The sequence below is a fragment of the Rhinolophus ferrumequinum genome, chromosome 2 (genome assembly GCF_004115265.2).
Source record: "Rhinolophus ferrumequinum isolate MPI-CBG mRhiFer1 chromosome 2, mRhiFer1_v1.p, whole genome shotgun sequence".
Taxonomy (NCBI): Eukaryota; Metazoa; Chordata; class Mammalia; order Chiroptera; family Rhinolophidae; genus Rhinolophus; species Rhinolophus ferrumequinum.
In genome coordinates, this window is record NC_046285.1 from 53252117 (window position 1) to 53275167 (window position 23051).

General features: G+C 36.0%; 1 protein-coding gene across 1 annotated transcript in view; it reads right to left on the reverse strand.

Annotated features, from left to right (window-relative positions):
• Positions 1-23051, reverse strand: part of OPA1 (OPA1 mitochondrial dynamin like GTPase) — an 80463-nt gene that overhangs the window by 29948 nt on the left and 27464 nt on the right. Inside the window, 16 exon segments of the mRNA XM_033131374.1 lie at positions 2922-3001; positions 3504-3612; positions 4979-5131; positions 7188-7353; positions 12060-12136; positions 12939-13003; positions 13849-13964; positions 14897-14969; positions 15068-15140; positions 17748-17878; positions 18219-18318; positions 18402-18473; positions 18774-18848; positions 18989-19069; positions 22373-22435; positions 22437-22487. Coding sequence (XP_032987265.1) covers positions 2922-3001; positions 3504-3612; positions 4979-5131; positions 7188-7353; positions 12060-12136; positions 12939-13003; positions 13849-13964; positions 14897-14969; positions 15068-15140; positions 17748-17878; positions 18219-18318; positions 18402-18473; positions 18774-18848; positions 18989-19069; positions 22373-22435; positions 22437-22487 — 1485 coding nt within the window.

Here is a 23051-nt window from a genome sequence, read left to right on the forward strand (position 1 = left end):
CCCTATTTGTTTTATTTCACTTTTGCTAAAATATTTTACTGTCGAAGTTATAGCACCAGGCACCTTACTATGTACTTACTTTCTTGACTTTAGCGTATGATTTTAGTCTAGGAAAAAGTACCCTGAATACATGGGAAGAGATGATGTTCTGTAAGTGCCTCACATCTAAGAACTAGATCACAGTAAGGACTTGCACCTGTTGACATGTTTCTTTTCTGGTAAAATAAATATAAAATTCATAGTTTGAGTTTTTGTGTCTTCATTAAAAATCGTGGTTTTTAGACTCCTTCTGTGAGGTGCCCATCATTCTTAAATTCACTTCCAGTCTCTTCTCTATAGTTGTTCATAATCTTTTCACCAAACGAAGAAAGCATATACATACTAGTGGTAAGTTTGAAAATAAGATTCTTATACAGTGTCAAATTAAGTGTATCTTTTCATTTTTCAATCCTTCTTTCAAAATTGCATGGTATTAGGACAAATTCACTAATTACTCTAAACAAATTACTACCACAGCACTTAACCCAAACTGTACCAAGCTACAGAATCTGAATATTTATACAAGAATAACACTTAAACACAAATAATTGGCTTGTAAATGAAACTACGAGTTAATAATCTCCAAAAACATGACATTTTAGAAGAAATATTACTTAACAGAGAGAAATTTCACTGTTTCCTTAAACATCTGCTATTTGGTCTGAGGTAGGAAGGAAATCTCTAAATATGATATTCTCCAAATCTTCCTGTCCTGCTTTCACTTCCACCTGTCCACCTCACTTAGGACAACACTTCTCTCCCAAATATTCTGACCAAGATCTGCATTACTTCAGCTCAGACAAGGTGAGAATGTTTCGGAGGGATGGATTTTTTCCTAGAAAACTAAGGAAAAAGTCACACTACAAAAGCACAAAAGTTTTCAAAGCATGGATTTCTCATCTTTAACACAGGACAATCTTAAGTTTATTTTCCTGTTAAATCCGGTCACTCAAAAAGACAGAAGGAACTGTTACACAGTTACCCTAAACTTGCAATAAGACCTGGAGATATTCTCAATCTCTTCTAGGATCTGGTTCTCACTGTAACCTCTAGGTCTGGAACAGTGGTTTTCAACTGAGAGTAAGAGGGTTAGAAAGGTTAGAGGAGGAGAACTTGATTTGAACTCGATTCAGTGAGAGTCTGACAGGAGCCTTTGTTTTGAAAAAGAAAACAAACATACATATACAAACATGTCCCCAGGCGATTCTGATGTCCTTCCCCTCCACACTCTAAATTACAGCCTCTGTTCTAAAGTCAGCCTGGGCCTTATGCATGCTGCCCTGACACCCTGGGAGAAGGCTCTTTTCAGAAGGGCTCCCATATTCCTCTTCTAGGCTGCAGATACTTGCATTGATCTTCAAACTAATTCCTCTGCTTCTCTTGAAGGGATTGCCTATGAGTTCAAGTTCCTGAGAAAACTTACAACCAGGAATCATTTCTGACAGTGCTTGGCCAAAGCCCATTTACCATGAAATTGCTGAGACAAGTTTTGTCATCATTAATTGTTCTGGGTACTTCAAGCCTAATTTCACTAGGCCTTGAAGATCAGACATCATTTTTCTTTGGAGTTTATTTGCCTTACACCGTTTTTTCCCAATCAATGCCTCTTCCTGTTTCAAAGTCAGAAACTCTGATGGTTCCCCTAGTTCTTTTCTGACAGACCTCTTCCTCTCAGCCCATCTGTGGAGCAGAGATAACCCTGAACACAGGAATAATCCAACCACTAATTGTCTACTTCTGCAGCTTCTCTTCAGTGTCTTAATGACTCCTTTTTCCATAAAAAATCGTATCAGAAAAAAGAGGATGACTGTCCCTTCACTATTTTAAGACAAATTGGGACGCACATCTGATAGACAGCTTATGAAACTAGAAAAAGATAGGGTGCTGAATATAGTGTGTGTGTGTGTGTGTGTGTGTATGTGTGTGTAGTTATATAGATCTATGTATAACTTGCTCTGCATTTAAAATGAAAACAAAAAAAATAAATTAAAAAACAGGGTAATATGTGATCTGGTAACTTTTCAGTCTCTTTATCTCTTCTCTCAATATTTCCATATCTTTGTCTCCTTTCTCTAATTACATGGATCCAGGAACAAGAAAAGGAAGTGGATCTCTTTTTCTCATTCACTAGTTCCTTTATTTATGTATTCTAATTCTATGTTCTATTTATATCCTTTTTATTTAAGGAATGAAGAATGAGACAGTGGTGTAAGACTGAATACTAGATGGGAAAAAAAGCCATAACAATAAGGAAAGAATAAAAAGAGTAAGGGATGGGGACTTCAATGATTTATACATTTTCCCTCTTAATCACTTGCAAAGTTCCTTATACTTCCCTTTACCATTTTGCTCTCCTGAAGGGCTCATTAAATGTAAATAAATGAATTCTACAATTCTGCTCCTTGTCTGAACTTTTACACTTATTTTGTGAACACAGAAGCAAAAAATATAAAGGAATAAAATCATTTGAATTAGACAACAGAAAAATCCAGAGGTAATATAATAGAATGTTTTAAAAAGTTGTATCTTTTATTCTAATCATACTCATTTTATGTCCTCTGAAACCCTTGTCATTCTTTTTCTTCTTTTCATAACTTTAATCTTCATTTTACCTCAAATAAGGGGATTGAAATGAACAAAGTAATCAACCATAAAAGGGGCGTGTTTCATTTCCTCTTTCTTTTAATAACACAGTTACTTCACTTAAAAAAAATTTCATTCATAGTTTACTATTTATTCTAAAGATTCATTATATTTTAGAAAAGTTGACACAAACATTTGAAATTACTGAGATTGGTCTAGAGGATTGCAATGGTTATATTTTAATGCTTGAATAAAAATGGACAAAATTACACATCGTAAGATCAGAGATTTGCTTTTACCTGTTCTTGGGTCCGATTCTTCCAGTATAACCACCGTTTTTTCCAATCTGGACCCACCATATTTTCAATTGCATTTTCAGCTAAAAACAATTTTTAAATTTTTATTAATTCAACATGAATTTTATCACTTACCAAGTACATAAGTTAAAACTAATAACAGTCTTGCTCTCTTACCTATTTCAAAGTGATATACCAATACAAAGTTAGTTGAAGTAAAAAAAATTATAACTATATGATTGATATAGTGCATATATAAGCATTTAATTACACTGTATGTTTAGAATCTATAAAAAGTATAATTGTTTATAAAGTTCTAATAAGTATAATAGCAAGCACTAAAATAGTCTGAGTTACAGTTTTTTAGATTATAAGTACATATAAACGTGTTCAGTTTATTTAATATTTTTGGTAGTTACTAAGCAGACTGAAAAATCCCACAGATAATATTCAACTACAGTATTAATGACAACGACCCTGAAATATTAATTAATTAATTTTTTTTTTTTTACAAATTTTCATTGAAATTGAATGATTTTCATTACTGGGCATGCTCAAAACTCAGTAACTCGTGTCCCTACTTACTATCTTTGAGACGAGCCTGAAGAGCCTCTTCCATAAAATAAATAGCTGCATCCCACTGCTGTTTATCAGATATGGACCGGTCTTCTAAAGCATTGTGTTGAATAACCCTCTGAAATAACAAAGAAAGAAAAATAGCTAATTTGATTTGTGTCTTATCATTTGCTAATTTTATTCAAATTGACAGGTTAGCAAATATACAAAATAACAGATATATCTAAAACAACATAAAAGTGTGTCCCTTCCACATAAATGCAGGAGGTCCTATTATTTGCCCGTTTATTTGTCAGTTTTCCGTCTAAAAAGCAAACTGGATATTTTCTACTGGCCCAAATTAAATGAGCTCATCACCTCTAAGACCATGAGTGGGGGGATATTACACATTTAACTACATAAAATCCAACATCTAGAACCCTAGTATTCAGGAGTTAATGATTTAGATCATCTCTACCTGTCCTTTTTACCATATGACCTATGTGTCAGCATTTTCAATAAAGACAGTAGAAAAAAAATAATAACCATTATCTCACTGGTAACAGCAAAGAAAAATGTAATGGAGGGAACTGTAAAAGGTCTCAACAATCATGAAGTAAATGTCAGTTATTTATTCTAAGAAAATTAGTTTCCAAATTTTGCAATTATTGAATGAATGAATGAAAATGATACCATTCTCTCAGAAAGTCTTAATAAAGCATCTAACAAGAATAAATATGGTTTTCAAATATGAGGACAAATATTCCTTTCAAAACAATTACAATTACGGCCAGCCCACAGTCAGTCAGATATGCATTTTCCCAGAAAACTGCTTCCTCTTAGCTGTCAACAGTGGCCCTCATAACTGTCTGAGCAGAGCAGGCGCTGAATAAGGCTTGCTTATGGTGATGAGAATGTTCTGCCTAACAAGAGTTATCAGGTGGTGGAGGGCAGCAGCCAGGCTTCTTAATTAGACAGAACACACGTGTGTAGCCCAGCTTTGCCAACAACCATAGGACCGTTTAAGACCTAAATAAAAGAACGCTTACAAAACACACAGCAGAGTTTCTGGCACCTTGTAAGCATTCAACACACGGTAGTTAGCGTTATGATTTAGGTGTCTAACATTTTATAACTCAAATCCACTGAAAACCAAAGCATCTAATTCCTTGCACTACCACAGATGGTAAAATGAGAAGCAGCTATCCTCTATCAGTTTAGGCTAGTGGATAACAATTCATTTAAGTTTACAGAAGTTTGTTTATGGAGAAGTTTGACTTTCTTCTAAAATAATAGCCAAAAAAGAAATAGCGAGGACAATTACAGAAGAGCAGAGAAATGTCAAAGGGTCAATTGCAGATTGTAAACCCATTTCTTTCTTTCATTATTTTAAATTCAGAATCTAATTTAAATAGTCATATCAAAATAGTCTCCTATAAAAGAGTATCAATTTGAGAAACTATATTAATAGATGAGGCTGACACCCTAATATACAAACAACATACCAAGCTGTCCTCTGCAAAATCATTCCACTTGTGGCGTTTAATACTTTCTTCCTTAACAGCCTCTTTAAGTTTATCAAATATGTCATCATGCTCTTTTCCTTTTGGTTCTGTCATGAAGCGTGAAAATTCTTCTTGTAGGGTCTCCCAAGCAACCTAGAATTATTTTAAAGAAAAAAGTTGTATTTATATTATATACTTTTACTTAATGTGCAACATGAAAAATAAACACATGCCTTAAAATCAAATAGATATGATAAATCAGCTTATCAGAAAATACATACAAAGCTACATTTCAAAACAAAAACGTCAGCAAATACAAACTCTGGCCTGGAGATCTTACAGTGGTAGCTGGTAGGGTAGATTTGACCTCCTGACATATTTTGCTAGATACACACAGTTTTAAATTTTTAAAAATTAGTAACCGGTATTTAAAAATTAAGAGGCTTCACACACAATTCTACAATTCCTGCCTCTCTTGACATATATGGCAACAATGTACCCACATTCGTACACAGCAGCACCTGCTGAGCTGAACAAGAGCTGCCCCATTTAGGTAGGGTATGCACTCTGGGCAGCCACCAGACTTAATTCACTTACTTATTTCATTCTGTACAACAGCTGAGCTTGCCTGCTTCTTCCACACTGTAAAGGTTTAAAATTTCTTAATGATTTAGTTTCCTTCGCATCTTTACATGTATGCAAATATATGAAACAATGCATCAATAACTTTCAAACATAGCTGAGTATTATTCAGCCTTGTATTACAGCAAACTCCTAATTACCAGAACAGTGAAAGGAAGAGCAGTGTCCAAAGTAATTAAGAACTAGATCTACTTAAGATAAAGTGGGCTAGTTAATGTTGTATTTTATATTTAGCCTTTTTCATTATGAAGACATTTGGCATCAAGAAAGGTGACTGTCCAAGAATACACAGAGAGGTATTACAATCGATGTTTCCTGACCTTCAGCAGGTCCACATCTTTCTACCACACCTATGTGTGAAGGGGAAAGCGGCAGGAGACAGAACCATTACTGTTTTTATGATCACTTCTACTGCTTGAACCGTAGGATATGAAAATATCATATTAGGAGACAGGGCCCAGAAAAATGTTAGGACCAGAAGGGAGGAGAGCTAGTGGAGTAGTGGCAGTAGCTCTCTAATTACCTTAGGAGTAAATGTATGGAGAACTGACCAGGGGTCACGAACATGCACATGCAGCTTAGGTAGAGCGGCTGTAAGAGTTCTTGGGAAGGAAGGCTTACGGAAATTGAGAACAGAGGTGAAGAAGCTCCAGTGGAGCAGGACAGGAAAGGGGTGAAGTACACCTGAATAACCAGAAACTGACATTTTGTTTCTAAGGCAGGTATGAAAAATTATTTTTAATACTGATTCTCATTTTATGAGCAACCTCACACAGAAGCACAGGACACACTGACTCAGCTAGAACAATCATTCTTCAGAGTAATATGCATGGCAGATCAATTTGGACGACGGTCGCCATCATCATCACAGCAGCTGGCATTTACTGCGCAGTTACCAGGGCCAAGTATTGTCTAAGTGTTTTACATACATTCATTCATTTACTCTTTATAACAATCTATGAGGTAGATTGTTATCATCCCTATTTTACAGATATTTATGATATTATCCCTATTTTACAGATGAGAAAAACAAAGTTTAAAGAACTAGTCCAAGGATGACACAGCTGCTAAGTGGTAGATCCAAGATACATGAGTAACAGAAATGCATTCTTTAAGGTACCTTCTTATACTCGTAATACCAGTTTAACCTTTTGGCAGGATCCTAAGGAAATGATTAAGTATAATTGAGCCTTGCCGAAAATCACTAACGAAATGTTTCATCTATTAAACATTTTTCTTATGGAATCTCTATCCATAGAAGAAGTTAAAAATATTTCACATTCGAGCAAATGTTGCTGGCTTTGTTAAATGCTATCTGTGGCTAGCATTTGGAAGGAAATCCAACATCCTCAGACCAACACCATACCAATGAGTAAATTTTTTTAACAGTAGTAACTGGTAGCAGCATTAAGGTTAATCCCAATACAAAATGAGAAATAAAGGATAAATGGACTAATAGGGACCAAAAAGAAAGAGAGTGGCTGGCATGGGAATAAAACCTAAAATTCACAGCTCCTACTCCCTTCCGATAATGCTTCTTACCCATTTAATTAAATTATATCCTAACCTCTACTGCTTTATTAGGAAGCTGCTTATCAGTCCACTGTTTAAGCTTGATATCCACTGTAGTATTAAAAGTCCCTGAATTCATGGTCTGTGCAGCTGGAAGATAGATGTTTTCAATCACATGAGTTGATACTCTTTCCCACAAAGATTGCTGAAGGATTTCCTCCCTGAAATTAAAAAAAGTTTCAAGAACACCAAATTTAGATATTAAGTTTTTTAAAAACAGTTTTATTAAAGTATCATTAACTTACAAGAAATTGTACATATTTAAAGTTTTGACATATGTCCACACCTGTGCATTACCACAATCAAGATAAAGAACTTATCCATCATCCCCAAAAGCTGTAACCACTGGATCTGCTTTGTCACCACAAATTAGTTTATATTTTCCAGAATTTTATATAAATGCAACCATATAGCTTTTACTCTTATTTTGTCTGTCTTCTTTCACTTAGCATAATTATTTTGAGATTTATTGACGCTGGGTAGACCAATATATCACTTCCTATTATTGCTGAGTAGTACTCCAGTACATGAAATCTGTTTATTTATTCACTTGCTGATAGTCATTTGGGTTGTTTCCAGTTTTTGTCCACTACAAATAAAGCTGCTATGAGCATTCATGTACAAGTCTTGGTATGAACTTATGCTTTTGTTTCTCTTGGGCAAATACCTACAAGTGGAATGGTTGATCATATGGTAATTACATATTTAACTTTTTCAAAGATTGCCAAACTGTTTTCCAAAATGGTTGGACCATTTTACATTCCCACCAGCAGAGTATGAGAGTTAGAGAATCTCAGCTTCTTGACAACACCTAGTATAGTTAGTCCTTTTAATTTCAGTCATTCTAATAGATTTATAGTGGTATCTCACTATGGTTTTAATTTGCATTTCCCTAATGACTAATTATTCTAAGCATCTTTTCATTGGTTTATTTGCCTAATAGTCATATGTACTTTTTATGTGTTGACTTGAAATGGAGTCCAAGACTGAAAACTTCTTGGTGTAATTTTAATAATTTATCAGATCACAGCACAGAGCACAGAGACATTATGGGATACTGCCAGGTAAAACTTTTCAGTGCTTTATGATTAAGGTAATAATATAAAAGATGCATAATCAAAAGTTGAAAATTCTGCCTTAAAAGACATCTTACATGAACACAGATCTCTAAATAAGAAAACAACTATTTTAATCAAGGAAAAAAAACTGAAATCTCAATAAAATACTTATTGGTCTTCTCCCAAACTAATTTGTACTGTAATACAATATGACAATATACAAAAACATTCTGCTTATCAAGTGGTGTGTCTTAAGAGCAACCTCTACTCTCTAGGATGCAGCCACGGAACTCAGGGGGCAGACATCCCTGCTGAAAAGCCAAGCCGCATTCTCTTGCGTGAGGAGAGTGTACACTCCCTCCTATGCAAGATTACTCATACTCGTCAACATTTTGTGTAAAATTAAGTCTACTGGGCCAATGAGCTTAGCTGCTGGTTTTCCTTGCTAACTTTCAGATCTTTTTTCAGTTACAACCAGAAAACAAAAGAAAGAATATGAGAAGAGGTTACACCACTGAGGACCAGAGGACAAAGTCAATTTAGTCATGGTGCTAATGACAGATAATGGGAGAATTTTAGGAGCAAGGTGAAGAAAACAAGCTTGTCAGGGCCTGTTATTGACATACCATTTTAAACACAAATTCAAGAAAATTTCTGAAAAATGAACAAAAGACCGGGATTCAGCTTCTGACCACTAGGGCTTTTTGCTGCTCCTGCTTTAGAACAGACATGGTCTGTTCTCTTCCTAAGAGTCTTTGGGCCAAAAATCTGTATCCCAGACACCCTTAAGTTATCATTAAAAAAAATTAATGCCTGTATAAATATTTGTGTGCATGTGTATTTATACAAGTGGATCATTACAAATATTGTTTTATAAATATATTTTTTAAACTTAAAATTGTATCAGACAGTTTTCCATGTCAATATCCTGTATTTTTCAATGGCTGCACAGTAATCCATTCTATGGATAAATTAAATATTATGTAATTCCAAATAGGAAACATAAGTTTTCAATTTTTTTATAAAGAAAACTGTGGTAAAGATTCTTATGTGTTCATCTTGGTCAAATATATCTTCATTTCCATAGATTCCTAGCAATGTCATTATTAGATATAAATGTACTCACTGTTTGACTTCTCCATTACCTATATACATCCAATCATTAAATTGTGTCAATTCTATCTTCTAGGCAACCTCTTAAATATCTCAAAAATATCTCTTCTTCTCCATCTGCACAACCACCATTCAAGTTCAAACCACTATCACCTGTTGTCTAGCTTATTACAACAGCCAACTGTCTCCCTGCTCAGTTTCCTCCATCTATATTCCATTTTCTCAACCACAAAGATCTTTCTAAACCCCAAATCTGACCTAAACCTCTTCAATGGCCTCCAGTGCTCATGGGATAAATTCCAAGCTTCTGAACATGACTGGTAAGGTCCTCAATAATCTGTATCTTGCTTGCATCTACTGTTTTAACTCCCACCTCATGCCTCCTTCTACATATATATGTGAAAGCCAGATGTGACCGCCTTCAGCTACCTGGGTCGCCTTTCTTGCTCTCACTTACTGACCTCCACAATATTCCTGTCACTGTCCTTACCTAAGACCTTTCCACCCTTTGAATCTCAGATTATGATATCAGAAATCCTTTTTGATTACTCAATTCTGAGTTAGGAAACTCAACTATGCGTTCCCATTTTCCTTTCATTCTTTTAACCTCAACAAAGTAAACAATACTTTTCACCAAAAATTGTATGTATACCATGGTACCATTTTTTAAAAAAGTGTATTTTTATAAATACAGCCAGCTATCCTTTAAATGACATATGAAAAAATGTATACCTATAATGATGGTCAGTTGATGTTAATGATATACCAATATCTCCTGCTATTAATGTCGGTAATCGATTCCCGATGACCAAGTACATTGTGTGAAAATGTTGGGAGCTTATTATAATACAGCATACTCGTACATCAAATCTAAACCCCCAATAACTTTCTTAAAATATAATTAAAGTATAGTATGTAATACTATACTATATATACTATAATATATACTGTAATACTATACTATATATACTATAATACTATAGTATTACTTATAGAATGTCTATAAGTAAATAACAAACTATAATGTTAGGATATAAAATGCTTACTACACTGCTTCCAGATCCCATATCTAGACCAAATAGTCCTGTGATTTAATTACAGCATCTTAGGTACGTATCCTAAAATATTATGTAAGGCATTATGCAGCAAAAAGATACTACCTAAGACAACTATGTCACAAAAATAAAATGTTTTGGGTACAGTGCAGTTGAATTCAATTTGGCACGGATAGTTAAAGACTGGGACCTGCTATGTTGATCTATGTTTGTTAAGCTATAGAGTCTGGAAAAAAAAGAGTGATGAAAATATACAAAATCATCTGATCCAGCAGCTCCCAGAATAAATCTCTAGCAGCCAGATGTCCTAGTTTTCTCCCTTGCCTTCTCAATAGGCAATCTGGCCATACAGGTTTCTTGTCCCTTCACAATTCCTTTCAGCCACTTGTGTGTTAAATAAGTTCAGTTTATCTTCAAGGCTCGCTTTAGTGTCAGTATACTTTGATTTTAGACTTGCTCTGTCCAAACAAAACTAACCATTCCATTTGATGATGCCAGAAGCTTACAGAGGCACCATCCTTTCCTCCCACAAGTAGCATTATTAGTTATTATAGTTTCCAAATCACTTTTTATGTACATTATCCTCATACAACCTAGTAAGGCAAAGAGTATTATATTCATTCTATGTATGTGTGTGTGTGTGTGTATACGTGCGTGCACATACACACACCCCTATCTCCTGCAACTTCAAAAGCTAATTGGCTTAAAGAAAACCATAGAACTGGCTTAAAATACAAATAATAATGAAGATAAGTTGTGTTGTATATATATCTGATTAATCAATCAATAAGTATAGATAAAATCAGATTCCATTGTTTGATAAGGGGAGATTAACAATAGGCCAATTTTGACTACTGAAAGAGAAAAGGGTTCACTGCTGAGGAAGAAAGGGCACCAAGATGGGGAAACTAGTAACATTGTATTCAGGTTTAAGGACTGGACACTACTGTCTAGGCTCGGTTTTGATCATCTTCAACTGATTAAACAGCATGGGCACAGAAACTACTTATAATGAATGGCAGTAAGGATAGTTTTGCTTCAAAAGTGATACATTTCTTTAAAATACTATACACTACATTAGAAAGATAACATACACACAAGGAATTTGTGAATTAAAATATGAATGTGAAAATCTCAAAGCTTACTTGAGGAACACAGAACCTACTTTGGTTACAGTGCTTCATGCCAACAAATCTGACTGTGCCCAGATTTACATACGACATACATTGAAGGTGAGTTTGCCTTGAAAGAGAGTTGCATGAGTATTTTCAAAAGGATACCTTTACTCACTATTTTAAAGAAATCTCAAGTTAGATTCAATTTGAAATGTGATTTGTACAAAACATTAAAGGTAAAGAAAAACCTAAGACGACTCAAAATTTAGAAAGGGCATGGAGAAACCTATCTTTCGGAGTATCTCTTCTAAAACATACTTAATAAATACATAATTTATTCTACTTAAATATTTAATTGGTTAGACTAGAATAGTGGTTAGATACTTTTATGTTCTTGCCTATTTTACTAAGTGTTTTGCGTGATGATGAGCCAAGGCTACAATAAATCACTGCTCTGTCAATCTCAAGTTTAGTACTTCATTATAATTCATAGAGTAAAGTCTTTGAGAAAAGGTCAAATACTCACCAATGTTTTGGTGTAACCTGGCTCAGACTGATAACTTCATCGAGGATTTCATTTTTAGCTTTTTCAAATAGTTCATTCTAGGCAATATAGATACAAGTCAGTAAGATTTTCATAAGTCAGTCAATTCGCCCGTCATGATTTTCAGGGATAACTAAAGGGAAGGTCTCTAAGGGGCCAGTAGGATGAGCTTAGGTTTGAAGCATGCATGATCAGCAAATAATGCTCTTCTCTTCTGGTCTCTTTTTCAGGAATGCCAATATCCAGACAAGGACAAAGAAACTGACACAATGTCTACCTTATTCACTTAATTCTGAATGTAGTTTTTCACATAAAATTTGTTCAGATAAATTTTTCACATACAAATGTTATGTGAAAGTATCAATACATATTAATTTAGTGTATTAGTAAAACTGATGTTGTGTTTTACAATTGATGGCATTTTAAAATCAAGGAAAACCAGTATTTAAAATTGTTATTAAATAATTTTAATAATACACTCCCACTAGAGTGTATTTTTCCACAGTACATGTTGAAACAGTGAAAAAGTTGATGTATAATATTAAAAGTTTACATTACATAAATACATTAATTCTGTAAGACCTTTAAAAAAGATTCTTCGTCTTCTGGGAAAATATTTTTAAACACTTATTTTGACATCTATGATCCCTAATTATTTTTTTAATATTATGAAAGAAATAATTTAAATTATTGTAGAAAAGGTAACTACTCCTAGAAATGTATTTTTGCAGCTCTAAATTAGTAATCATGTTCAAAATCAAAGCAATTTAGCTTACCAGATTTTGCTCATCAACATAAATTTTGTTAGAGTACAACATTAAATTAAATATATACAAAATATATGAAGAACACAAATATTACCCGGTCAAGTTCTCGCAGGCGAGGATAGTTATTCTTCCACTCAGTTTCAAGGTTAAAACGTGTTGCTGAGGAAGAAGAAAGATGTTCCAACTTGAGTATTCTTTCTTTGCAGTGGCTAAAGGCTACCTTGTGTATCTTCTGCATTAACTAAATTTCTGAGTGTGCACCTATGGCTCCTGAGAACTCTGGGCTCTCAACATCTCAGAATCTCATTATTGCAACAGTTTTCCAAACTAATCTCCTTGACTCTAGTTTCTCCATTTTCAATCCACAAAACACACAGCTGAAGCAGTTTAGCACAGTTAGCTAACAGCAGGGACTCTGGATTCATATCACCAAGACTCAAATTCTGGGCCTATCTCTGTATAACACTGGTCCATTACTTAGGTAAGTTACTCTGTGACTTTTCTGCAAAAGGGGAATGATAATAACACTTACAAGGTTGCTGAGGGACTAAATGGGATAAATAAGTAGTATTTCCAAATGGGGAAAGGGAAGGAAGGTATCGTCTCATCAAAGCAAAGCCACAGAGCGAGCAAGTATGGGATTCGGGAACTAGTACAATGTAGCCGAGGCTCAGGCTGCTGTGCTTCCCAACACATCTCCTCTTCCCCCAACAAAAGGGGAACTCTGAGTTCACTTTTTACTAAGCTCTTTCTCCCCAACACTACTACAAACTTTCTAATCTGTTTAAACTCTGCAGTGTGCTCCCAGCAATGCCTCCTCTGAAAGGAAAAATCCTTTTCTTGTACAACAATTTGTGCTTTTTTCCAGTTTCCACATACTATCTAATAGGAAATAAACTAAAAACCAACTGTCAAAGACAGGAGTAAAGAATCTGATGGATGTCTAAGATTGCCAGCTAATAAAATGTCTCAATTTGTTGCCTTATTTTAAAAATCTAACTTACCTTTGAAACTATCAGCCTGTTGTTCAACTGACTCTCGTACCATTTTCCAAAAGCAGTCTGACACAGCAAGACTTAAATTTCTGGTAGTCACTTGGTGTGCCTTTAGCATGCTTGTTCTATAAAAAGTAACAAGAGTAAAGTATACTAAAATGGCAAACAGACCATACCATCACCAAGTTTGAGAATGTGCATGTTATGACAACGTGATGAGAATAGTCACTTACACATTTTATACCACTGCTGTTCAAGAAAATTTTCTATGATGAAAAAAATTCTGTATCTGAGCTATCCAAAATGGTAGCTACTACTAGCCACTTGGGGTTATCGAGCCCTTGAAATGTGTGGCTATTGTGAATGGGGAACTGAAGTTTTAATTTTATTTGATGTTACCTACTTTAAATGTAAATAACCACGTAAAGCTGGTGACGACTGGATTGGGCAGCACAGCTCTAGAAGCTTGTTGGTTCCTAGACCACTGGATAATACTCAAGACTGGGTTTATAAGAACTGTCCTGATTTATTATACTAATATAGAGGCAAACATACTTTTCCATTTCAAGAGGCTCTCTACAGATCAAGTTTGGTATAATTCAGTCGCCCTTTAGCTCCTCCTTCTTGTTTTTCTATTAGTACCTTATTTTCTGTTAATTTTTGTCAATGTCTAGACAGAGACACCTCTTTGATATCCCCAGCCCCACTCCAACTTTCCTCAATACCACTAAGAGAAACGTGTTCACATATTTAAAACTGTCAGTGCTGATTTTTAAAAATCACTTTACAAGTGAAACAACTTCAGAGGTGTCCATGTTGTCTTTCACTGCCCACATCCCAAGGGGCAGTTTACTATACCAGCGTGTATTATACCATGGGACAAATGGCTCCCAATTCTGTCAGTCGCTGGAGGACTTGCTTATTAGATAAAGATCACCATTTGGAAAAAATTCTGGAAATTCAATGTTAAACTAACAGCTATAAACATACTTTCAGGTGAAAAGTTTAAGCTACTCCCTCACTATAAAATCTTTAAATACTTAAATAAGATACCTACTTCAGGAGTTTTGAATTCTGAAAAAATTCTTCTTCATATTCTCTTATAGCTTCAATGCTTTCAGAGCTGTTTCCTAGGGAAAAAATGATGGTGAAGTTCTCACTAAGAAAATGAATATTTATTATTTGAAAACAAGAAAACCTTCAATTATAATAATCCATCGTCGCATACCTTTTCCTGTTACAACAGCAAAATAACCTAGAGCTTTCATTGGGAAGAGTTTTCCTTCAATTATCTGCTGAATCTATTTTTAAAAGTGAGAAAAATAAATGTGAGATGTAGGTTTACATAATTTTTAAAAGCATAATATATTATTTAGAGAGTAAATTTAATAATGTAGTATATGTTCATCTAAATATATAAATCTGAACAAAAGTGCAAAAATGTATTTCAATTGCTATTTGAGGAAAAAATAAATACATTTAATTTTAGTATATTAAAAAATGTATTACTAAAACATAAGTACCAAAATGAAAACTTGGAATGATGTGTAGTGTTTCAGAGTGAGGCCTTCATTTGAAATTCTACTCTGACACTTACTACCTATATAGTCATAAGTACACTACTTAACTTTTTCAAAATGGTTGAGAAGATTGTAAGAGATGATATGATACTTAACACAGTGCCAGGCATACAGAAGACTCAACAAATGGTCGCTGCTATAATTATTTCCCCATACTCTTCATCAATACTTAAATTCTACCCAAGTTGGACTGTCTTTCTTACTTTTTTAAAGAATATTTGGATCCACTGATTCTCAAGTCTTTTAGGGTCAAAAATTATTTTCTAAATATAATAAAAATTATAGACTTTGTCCCCAGAAAAATGCACTTTTGCACAGAGATCTATCACTCACACATATGTAAAAGAGTTCCTGCTCCCAGAAGCGCATTCAGATGAATACTTAGCGATGTTAAGAACCCCTCCTCTAAGACAAGTTACATCCCTAAGCTAACACGGAATCTCTGGTATAAAAATGGACTCATGTAAGCTTCAATTGCATTTCAAAAGAAATACCAACTTACCATCCTAGAGAAGAGGAGAAAGAAATGAAAGGAATGAAAAGAGATGGTAAGGAGGCACAGAAATCTGCTTCTACCTCACTTGTCCCCTTCTCTGAATCAGGACAAAAACTGCCACAGCGGACCTTACCCATATAATAAGGTAAAGCACAGGTTACGGAGTTAGAACAGTTAACACAGCAGACCTAGGGCTGCTGTCCTTAGAAAGGCCTGCCTCTCCTCTGCTGCAATCTGGGAAGTTAATTGGTAAACAGTTCCCTACACTGATATAAAACTTCCCTAAATAACATAGCTTATTGTGCAAGCAACGTCATTTATAGTGAACATCTGCTTTCGTTTGGGCATCTGGAATTTGGGTCCCTGAGGTGCCTACATGACCAGCCCAATAAAAATCTAGGTGCTAAGTCTCTAACGAGCAACTTATTGCTGGAAGGGTAAAGTGTGTCTTTTGTGACTGTACCGGAAAGGACGCTTAGAAACTTGAGCCCGGTTTTTCCCTCCAGATGTCATCTCTTGCACCTTGCCCCTTTCTGATTTTGGTTTGTATCCCCCGACTGTTAATAAATCTTAGGCGTAAGTATGACTATGTGCTTGACTCCTTGAGTCCTTGTAGACAATTAGTAAACCTAGGAGTAGTCTGTGTTGGAAACGCCTGACAGAGGCACACAGTCCCAGAAAGTTTCAGGTGGAAGGAGAGAAATTCCAAGCAGTAGCACGAGGGATGGGTACTTATTTTTCCCATGGTGAATAATAATAATAGTAATAATAACAACAATAACAACAGATGACAGCCACCATGTAGATGTTATCATAGTGCGGAGTACTACTTTAATCGCTTTCGAAAAAATATTTAACTCTTTAAACCTTCACAACTCATGAAACAGTACCATTATATCTTCATTTACAACAGACGAGGAAGCCTAACGCATTAGAAAAGTCAAGTAACTAACCCAAGTTTACATAGCTAGCATACAGCAGAGCCAGGATTTGAAACCAAGCAACCTGGCTACAGATTCTGCACTCTTAACCACTACCTTATGCCTTTACAATTAAGTAGAGAGCATGTCTTAAGTCAAGACTTGAACCCTAATAGATACGTAACGTTACCTTGAAATAAATCTATTTCCCTATTACATGAGGGGCAGAGAAGGGACAACGAACAAACACATGTACAGAAATCGAAGTCACAGAATTTCAAAAATGAAAATGACCCTAGAGATCAACTAGATAATAGGCTGGATTGTGCACTGACTGGATGCAGAAAAGTAGCAAGATGTGCCCAAGGACACATCCAGTTGGTTGGGGAGCACAGGTAAGAATGCTAAGGTCTGACATCCAATCAAATGTCTTCTCTATTATAAACATCTGCTATAGTCTTTGATCAGTTAGGAATAGTAATGTTTATCTGCAAAAAAAAAGTTGGCACACTGTAAGGTCCAAAAGGGATCTATGCTGTCACTAGTTTTACACTAACTTATGAACATCAACTAAAAAACAAATAAAACAAAAGAAACACCACAAATGAGGTTAAAGACTGTGTCAGCATAAAAATTATTTAAATTAATTTAGAATATGCAACATTAGCAGTTTAAGTATTTCTAAAACAAAGTAACTCTAATTATAGAATTTTATTTATACATTAAAATTGCACTTAAGTAATTTACTATAACTTTCCAATATTTTGTTTCCAGTGAGAACCAAGAAAATATCCTACCACTACTCTCTGATAAAGTATTCCATAGGATTTTTCTTTTTTTACAACCAGTCCCTGTCATAGCTGGAGCTTGTATACAGAATTTGTTCTCTCACAATAAAGAAGTTGCTCTCACCCTGCTTGGACTAGCCACATTTTTCTCTGCCAGGTCTACTTTGGTCAAAACAAATATGGTCCTTCTTCCATGAGGATCCATTTGACTGACCAAATCTGTAACAATGCTGCGTTCAGCATCTACCGATCCATCTGAAAATAAGTGAAAAATGACACTGTAATAATTGCCAAGTGGATTTTAAAACTTTCACAAGCTACACCCTTGTGTCTATCTTATAGTAAGGAAAACTTGCTTAACACGCATACATCTTAGTTACAAAAAGAAATTCTAGCCAATAAAAATTTCTATGATGCCTACAGTGACATTATCAAAATATTCCCAACTTCAATTTTACTTAGTAATAAAATGAATAAGACAGGGCGAAACACATTTATCTTGTATGTTTATGTAATGTGCATATTTTGAGCAAAGCTTGGATTGCTAGAGAAGGAAGCATATCAATGTAATTAAAATCTTTTGATTAAGATTTACCTTGAATACAGAGTATGATGGCATTAGGATTCTGCATATAAGCTTTGCTGATACTGAAAATAGTTTCCTTTGTGTCAGGAGCCATGCCTGATGTCACAGTCTTAAAGAAAAAAGGTTTTAAATGTTACTATAAATGTTTTCCACAGTGGGCATAAGATAAATACACATTTTGTATATACTTACATTAATCACACCTGGTAAGTCAACAAGCACCATCCTCTGTATCCCAGGGCCTTTCACATTTAAGGATATGGTCTGTTCAGGGGAAAAACAAAACAAACTAATTTGGGGGAAGTTTATTTCTGAAAATTCTATATCTCATTCACTCAGATATAGTGCTCAGAAAAAGTTATTTTTTTCCCCCCCCCGATCCTAAAAGTAATATTCTACAAAATTACCCACAAAATGATACATTATTTGGAATGTTAACCACAACAACAAAAATCTGTTATCTTAGAATAGCTGCATAAACATCAACACCAATATCATGATTTATTCCAAATCATAAACATTGGATTCCCATAAAACATTATTGAAATGAGTTGCAACACTTACCTCAGGGCTAACAGTACAGCCTTCTTTTACATTTTTCCTCATTCGGAGTTCTATTTCATGTCTTAATGCTGCAAGCTATGAATGGAAAACAACAAAATCCTAAGGAAATCTTCAGTTAACAAATATTCCATTCAAATATTCCATTTAAGTTGTCTTTTACAAGCTTACACAGGTTATGAAGTTACACACACGAACTTTGTATGAATTCTACTTACGTCTTCCTCTTTGGTAAGATCAAACTCCCGAGAACTGTCTTTAAATAAGGCCACGTGGTGAGGACCTTCACTCAGAGTCACCTGAAAGTAACAGAAAACTGAGATATAATCATGAATTCACAATTCATATTCATTCCCACAGCACTTACATGGTCTAGTCAGGGCCACTGCATTGCATAAATCCGGCCATCCCTTCATACTCCACGTCAGGAGTATCCCCAGAACCTGTCAACAAGGCTGCGCCGAGACCACAGAATTATTCATTTGTACTGTGCACATATTGGTCGCATGTATTGTGATTGCCCAGCAAGACTGCTGGCTCCTTTACATCTTTTGTGACCTAAAATGCTGCTGCCCCTTCTTGTTTCGCAGTTAATGTCATACAGAGTACTGAGCATGAACAAAACCAGCCATCTAAAACTGCAAAACTAAAAGAAAATCTTGCATTTTAACTTTAAAGGTAATTTAAGGAAAGCACAATTCATTTATTCAACATCTATTTATGGAGAGCTTGTGGCAAGTGTTGTAGGTGGGGAAACATGAAGAACTGACGGACCCTAGTTTAGACCTCCCTATATACTGGGAGAAATACACACAGAGCTAACAGGACAGTGCAGCACAGAAGGGAGTGGTACCAACTAACTACAAGGGAGCTAAGGCAGCCTTCCTCCAAGGAGTGACACTTGAGCAAGAAATTCTCTAACAACTTACATATTAACAGTCAGTGGTTTCACGAGAACTTCTAAACATCACAGTCTCCAAATTGTAACTTCTCAAGCTTCTCTATAATGATCAGATTCACTTTCAAAGTACAATTCCTTCTGCTGAGATTAGCTAAACAGGCTAGATAACATACAAAAGCCAGCTGTTGGAAGGCATCAGAGAGCAATATGGACTGAATCCAAGACCCCAGAGGATTTTAAAGGGATATTCCAGCAGCTATTTTCTCTCAGGGCATTTGCTAATTTGTGGCACAAGGTGGCCTGAGAGAAAGCTTAAAATCTGCAGCAGTTTCACTGGGTTGAGGAGACAAAATCAGAATTCAGGGTTATCAAGCAGCCACGACCTTAGGTGCCATGGTCCCAAAGAAAAATCAGAGGCAGAGAACAAATCTCCAACTTCCGAGCCCTATATTCTGCACTCAATTTCCCTTTAAGGCATTTGCACACTAAGAAACAAAGCAGAAAGAAGCTACTGAAGAGGCTAACATGCTAAAGTCATGGTTTGGCAATCTCTCTTCAGGGGAGTGCAGAGTCCCACCAGTGAGGAGACATCCTGGTAAATGGTAGCGGAGTAATGGCAAACCAGAAAGAGACCAGCCCTGTCAGTCTCAAGGAAATCTACCAGCCTGCTAGAAGAAAGTGAAGTCCTTCCTAAACACAGCATCACCCACAGCCACTACAATTACGGTGCTGGTTAACAATGTAAAAGGCAGGTTTATAATGTTCCTATGGTTGATTATAGAGCACGATAGGAAGTGTAGTCAGTTCATTTTTTTTCTTCCTAAATTGGAAGCATCCCAAACACCCATCAATAGTATAATAAAATGGATTTATAAAATGTGGTTCATTCAAACAATACTCCAGAGCAATAAAAAATGAACTAGCTTGACACAATATAGTTGAATTCATAGCCAGACCCCAAACAGTGCACTCCGTACGAATCACACCAGATTGCTGTTTGCAGTAATAAACAGACTTCATTCCTGGAAGATTTTATCATTGGCCTCATGTCTCATTTTCTACCACTATTCTGGCCCTTCATTCTTGATTTCAATTTCCCATTTTCCCAATTACTCTATACCTATACCCACCAGCTGAACTGAAAACAAACAAACAAACAACAAAAACCCCACAAACCATACAGTGTCCCCTTAAATTCGTGTCCATACACCTTAATGGGGACTTCAGTACAAGTCGGCAATCCTAGTATTTCTCAACTTCCCATCAACTCATCCTGGAGTCACCACTCGCCTACACAAGACTTCACACTTCCCTCTTACCTCTGTGTTCAATACCTTTGCCCCTCTCTTTAATCAAGAGCTGATCGTCTAGCTTATGTCACTGAAGCAATCAGAAGGAAACGTCCACATAGCCCACTTACTGGCCTCCACTGTAAATTCAATGGTCAATTCTCAGCAGCATCAACGTGCCGACCACTCCCTTCTCCTGCATATTTTCTTTCCCCGACTTCCGGCACACCCACTGCACTGCTCTGGTTTCCCTCCTATCACACCGGCTGCTCCTTCACAGGCTCCTTCCTTGTTTCCTCCTCCCTCAATCTCTTAATGTTGGAGTGCCCAGGACACAATCCTTCATTTTGTCTTCTCTATTTCTTCTCACTCCCTTGGTGATCTTATCCAGTAATTTCATGGCTTTAATTACTACCTTTAGATAACTGATTATGTCTCCTAAATTTAAGTCTGTAGCTCATACTGCTCTCCAACTTGCATATGCAACTTCTTATGTGTTTAACAACCCTTGGCAAGGTCCAAAATTCCTGATTTTCTTCCCCAATGCGAATGCATTCTACTCCAGACTTCACCATGCCAATTAAAAGCTTTAATTTATTTACGCCCAAACCCTCATAGTCACTCTGACAACTGGCTTTCTCTCTCTCCACATCAAATATGTCAAGAAATTCTGTTGATTCTTTCATAATAGATCCAACCACTTCGTATCACCTTCACTGCTACTTCCCTGGTCCAAGTATCACTTGGGTACTCCGACAGCTTCCACCTGGTCTCCCTGGTTCTACCCACCTTGCCTATGTCTATTTTCAACACATCAGTCAGAGAGGGCCCTTAATGTAATGCTGTTACTCTGCTCAAAACCCTGCAGTGGCTCCTCATTTTATTCAAAATAAAAAGCAAAGCTTGCACAATGACCCACAAGGCCTTAATGACCTGCTTCTCCCGGGCCTCCATTATCCCACTGACCCCATCACCTATTCCTCTTCGCTCGAGCCTCGCTGATCTTGAACATGACAGCCACCTAACTACCTCAGGGGCTTTGCACTCGCTTACTCTCTGCATGGAACACTCTTGGACTAGATATCCACACCAGAAGTTCTCATTCTCTTACTCAGCCTTTCACTTACCTTACTCAGAATAAACTCCAAAGGCCCAGTAACGGCTGAGTATAGTTGGGCCTCCCACTGCACCTCACCTCTGCCCTCCTCTCTCATCACTCTTCCCTCGCACCTAGCTCCTGCCACACTGGCCTCCTGACTGTGCCTCCTACTGATTTCTGTAATAGGAATAACTCAAAATGCTATATGTAAGTTCTTTCTTTAGTTAAAATTCTTTATTTCAACACAATAAACAAAGCTCACTGAAGCGGTTACCTTCCTAAGGAACTTCATTCAGATGGCCTGTTTTCCTACCTTCACTGGAGAACGTGTCATCATCTCCCCAGATCCTCGTGGGAATATTCGTGCTTGAGCAATCCATTTCCAACACACTAGTTTTTCCAGCACTCTGATCTCCAACCACAACAACCTTAACACAAAACAAATAACATTTATTCATATTACCCTTAAATTCAAATATATTTGGAATGTTGCTAAGATTTTTTAGTCCCAAAATATCTAGTTAAATGATTTAAAAATATCATCCATGAAAAAAGTGACAGTAGATACATGCGTGCACACTGAAATATAAATAGTAAAACATGAGTTGGATCCATTAGTGATAGCCAAATTATTACTACAAAAATTGTGCTAACTTAAACTATTCCTAAAACCAGATTATTTATGTTCCAAAAATCTTTTCCACAGCTAGTTTACTCTTTCACTGTTTTTTTTTAAGGAGGGCACAGCTCACAGTGGCTCATGCGGGGATCGAACCCGCAACCTTGGTGTTATTAGCACCACGCTGTAACCAACTAAGCTAACTGGCCGCCCTATGTATAGTTTTTAATTCTATGAGGTTAAATGTCACTCATGTGCCAAATGTAAGCCACTGTTCGGGTACTTTAATATCATGGATAATATGAATATATACTGCCAGATATCTGACAGCCTTCCTTTACTACACATAAGTAAAGCAATGGATCAAAGTACT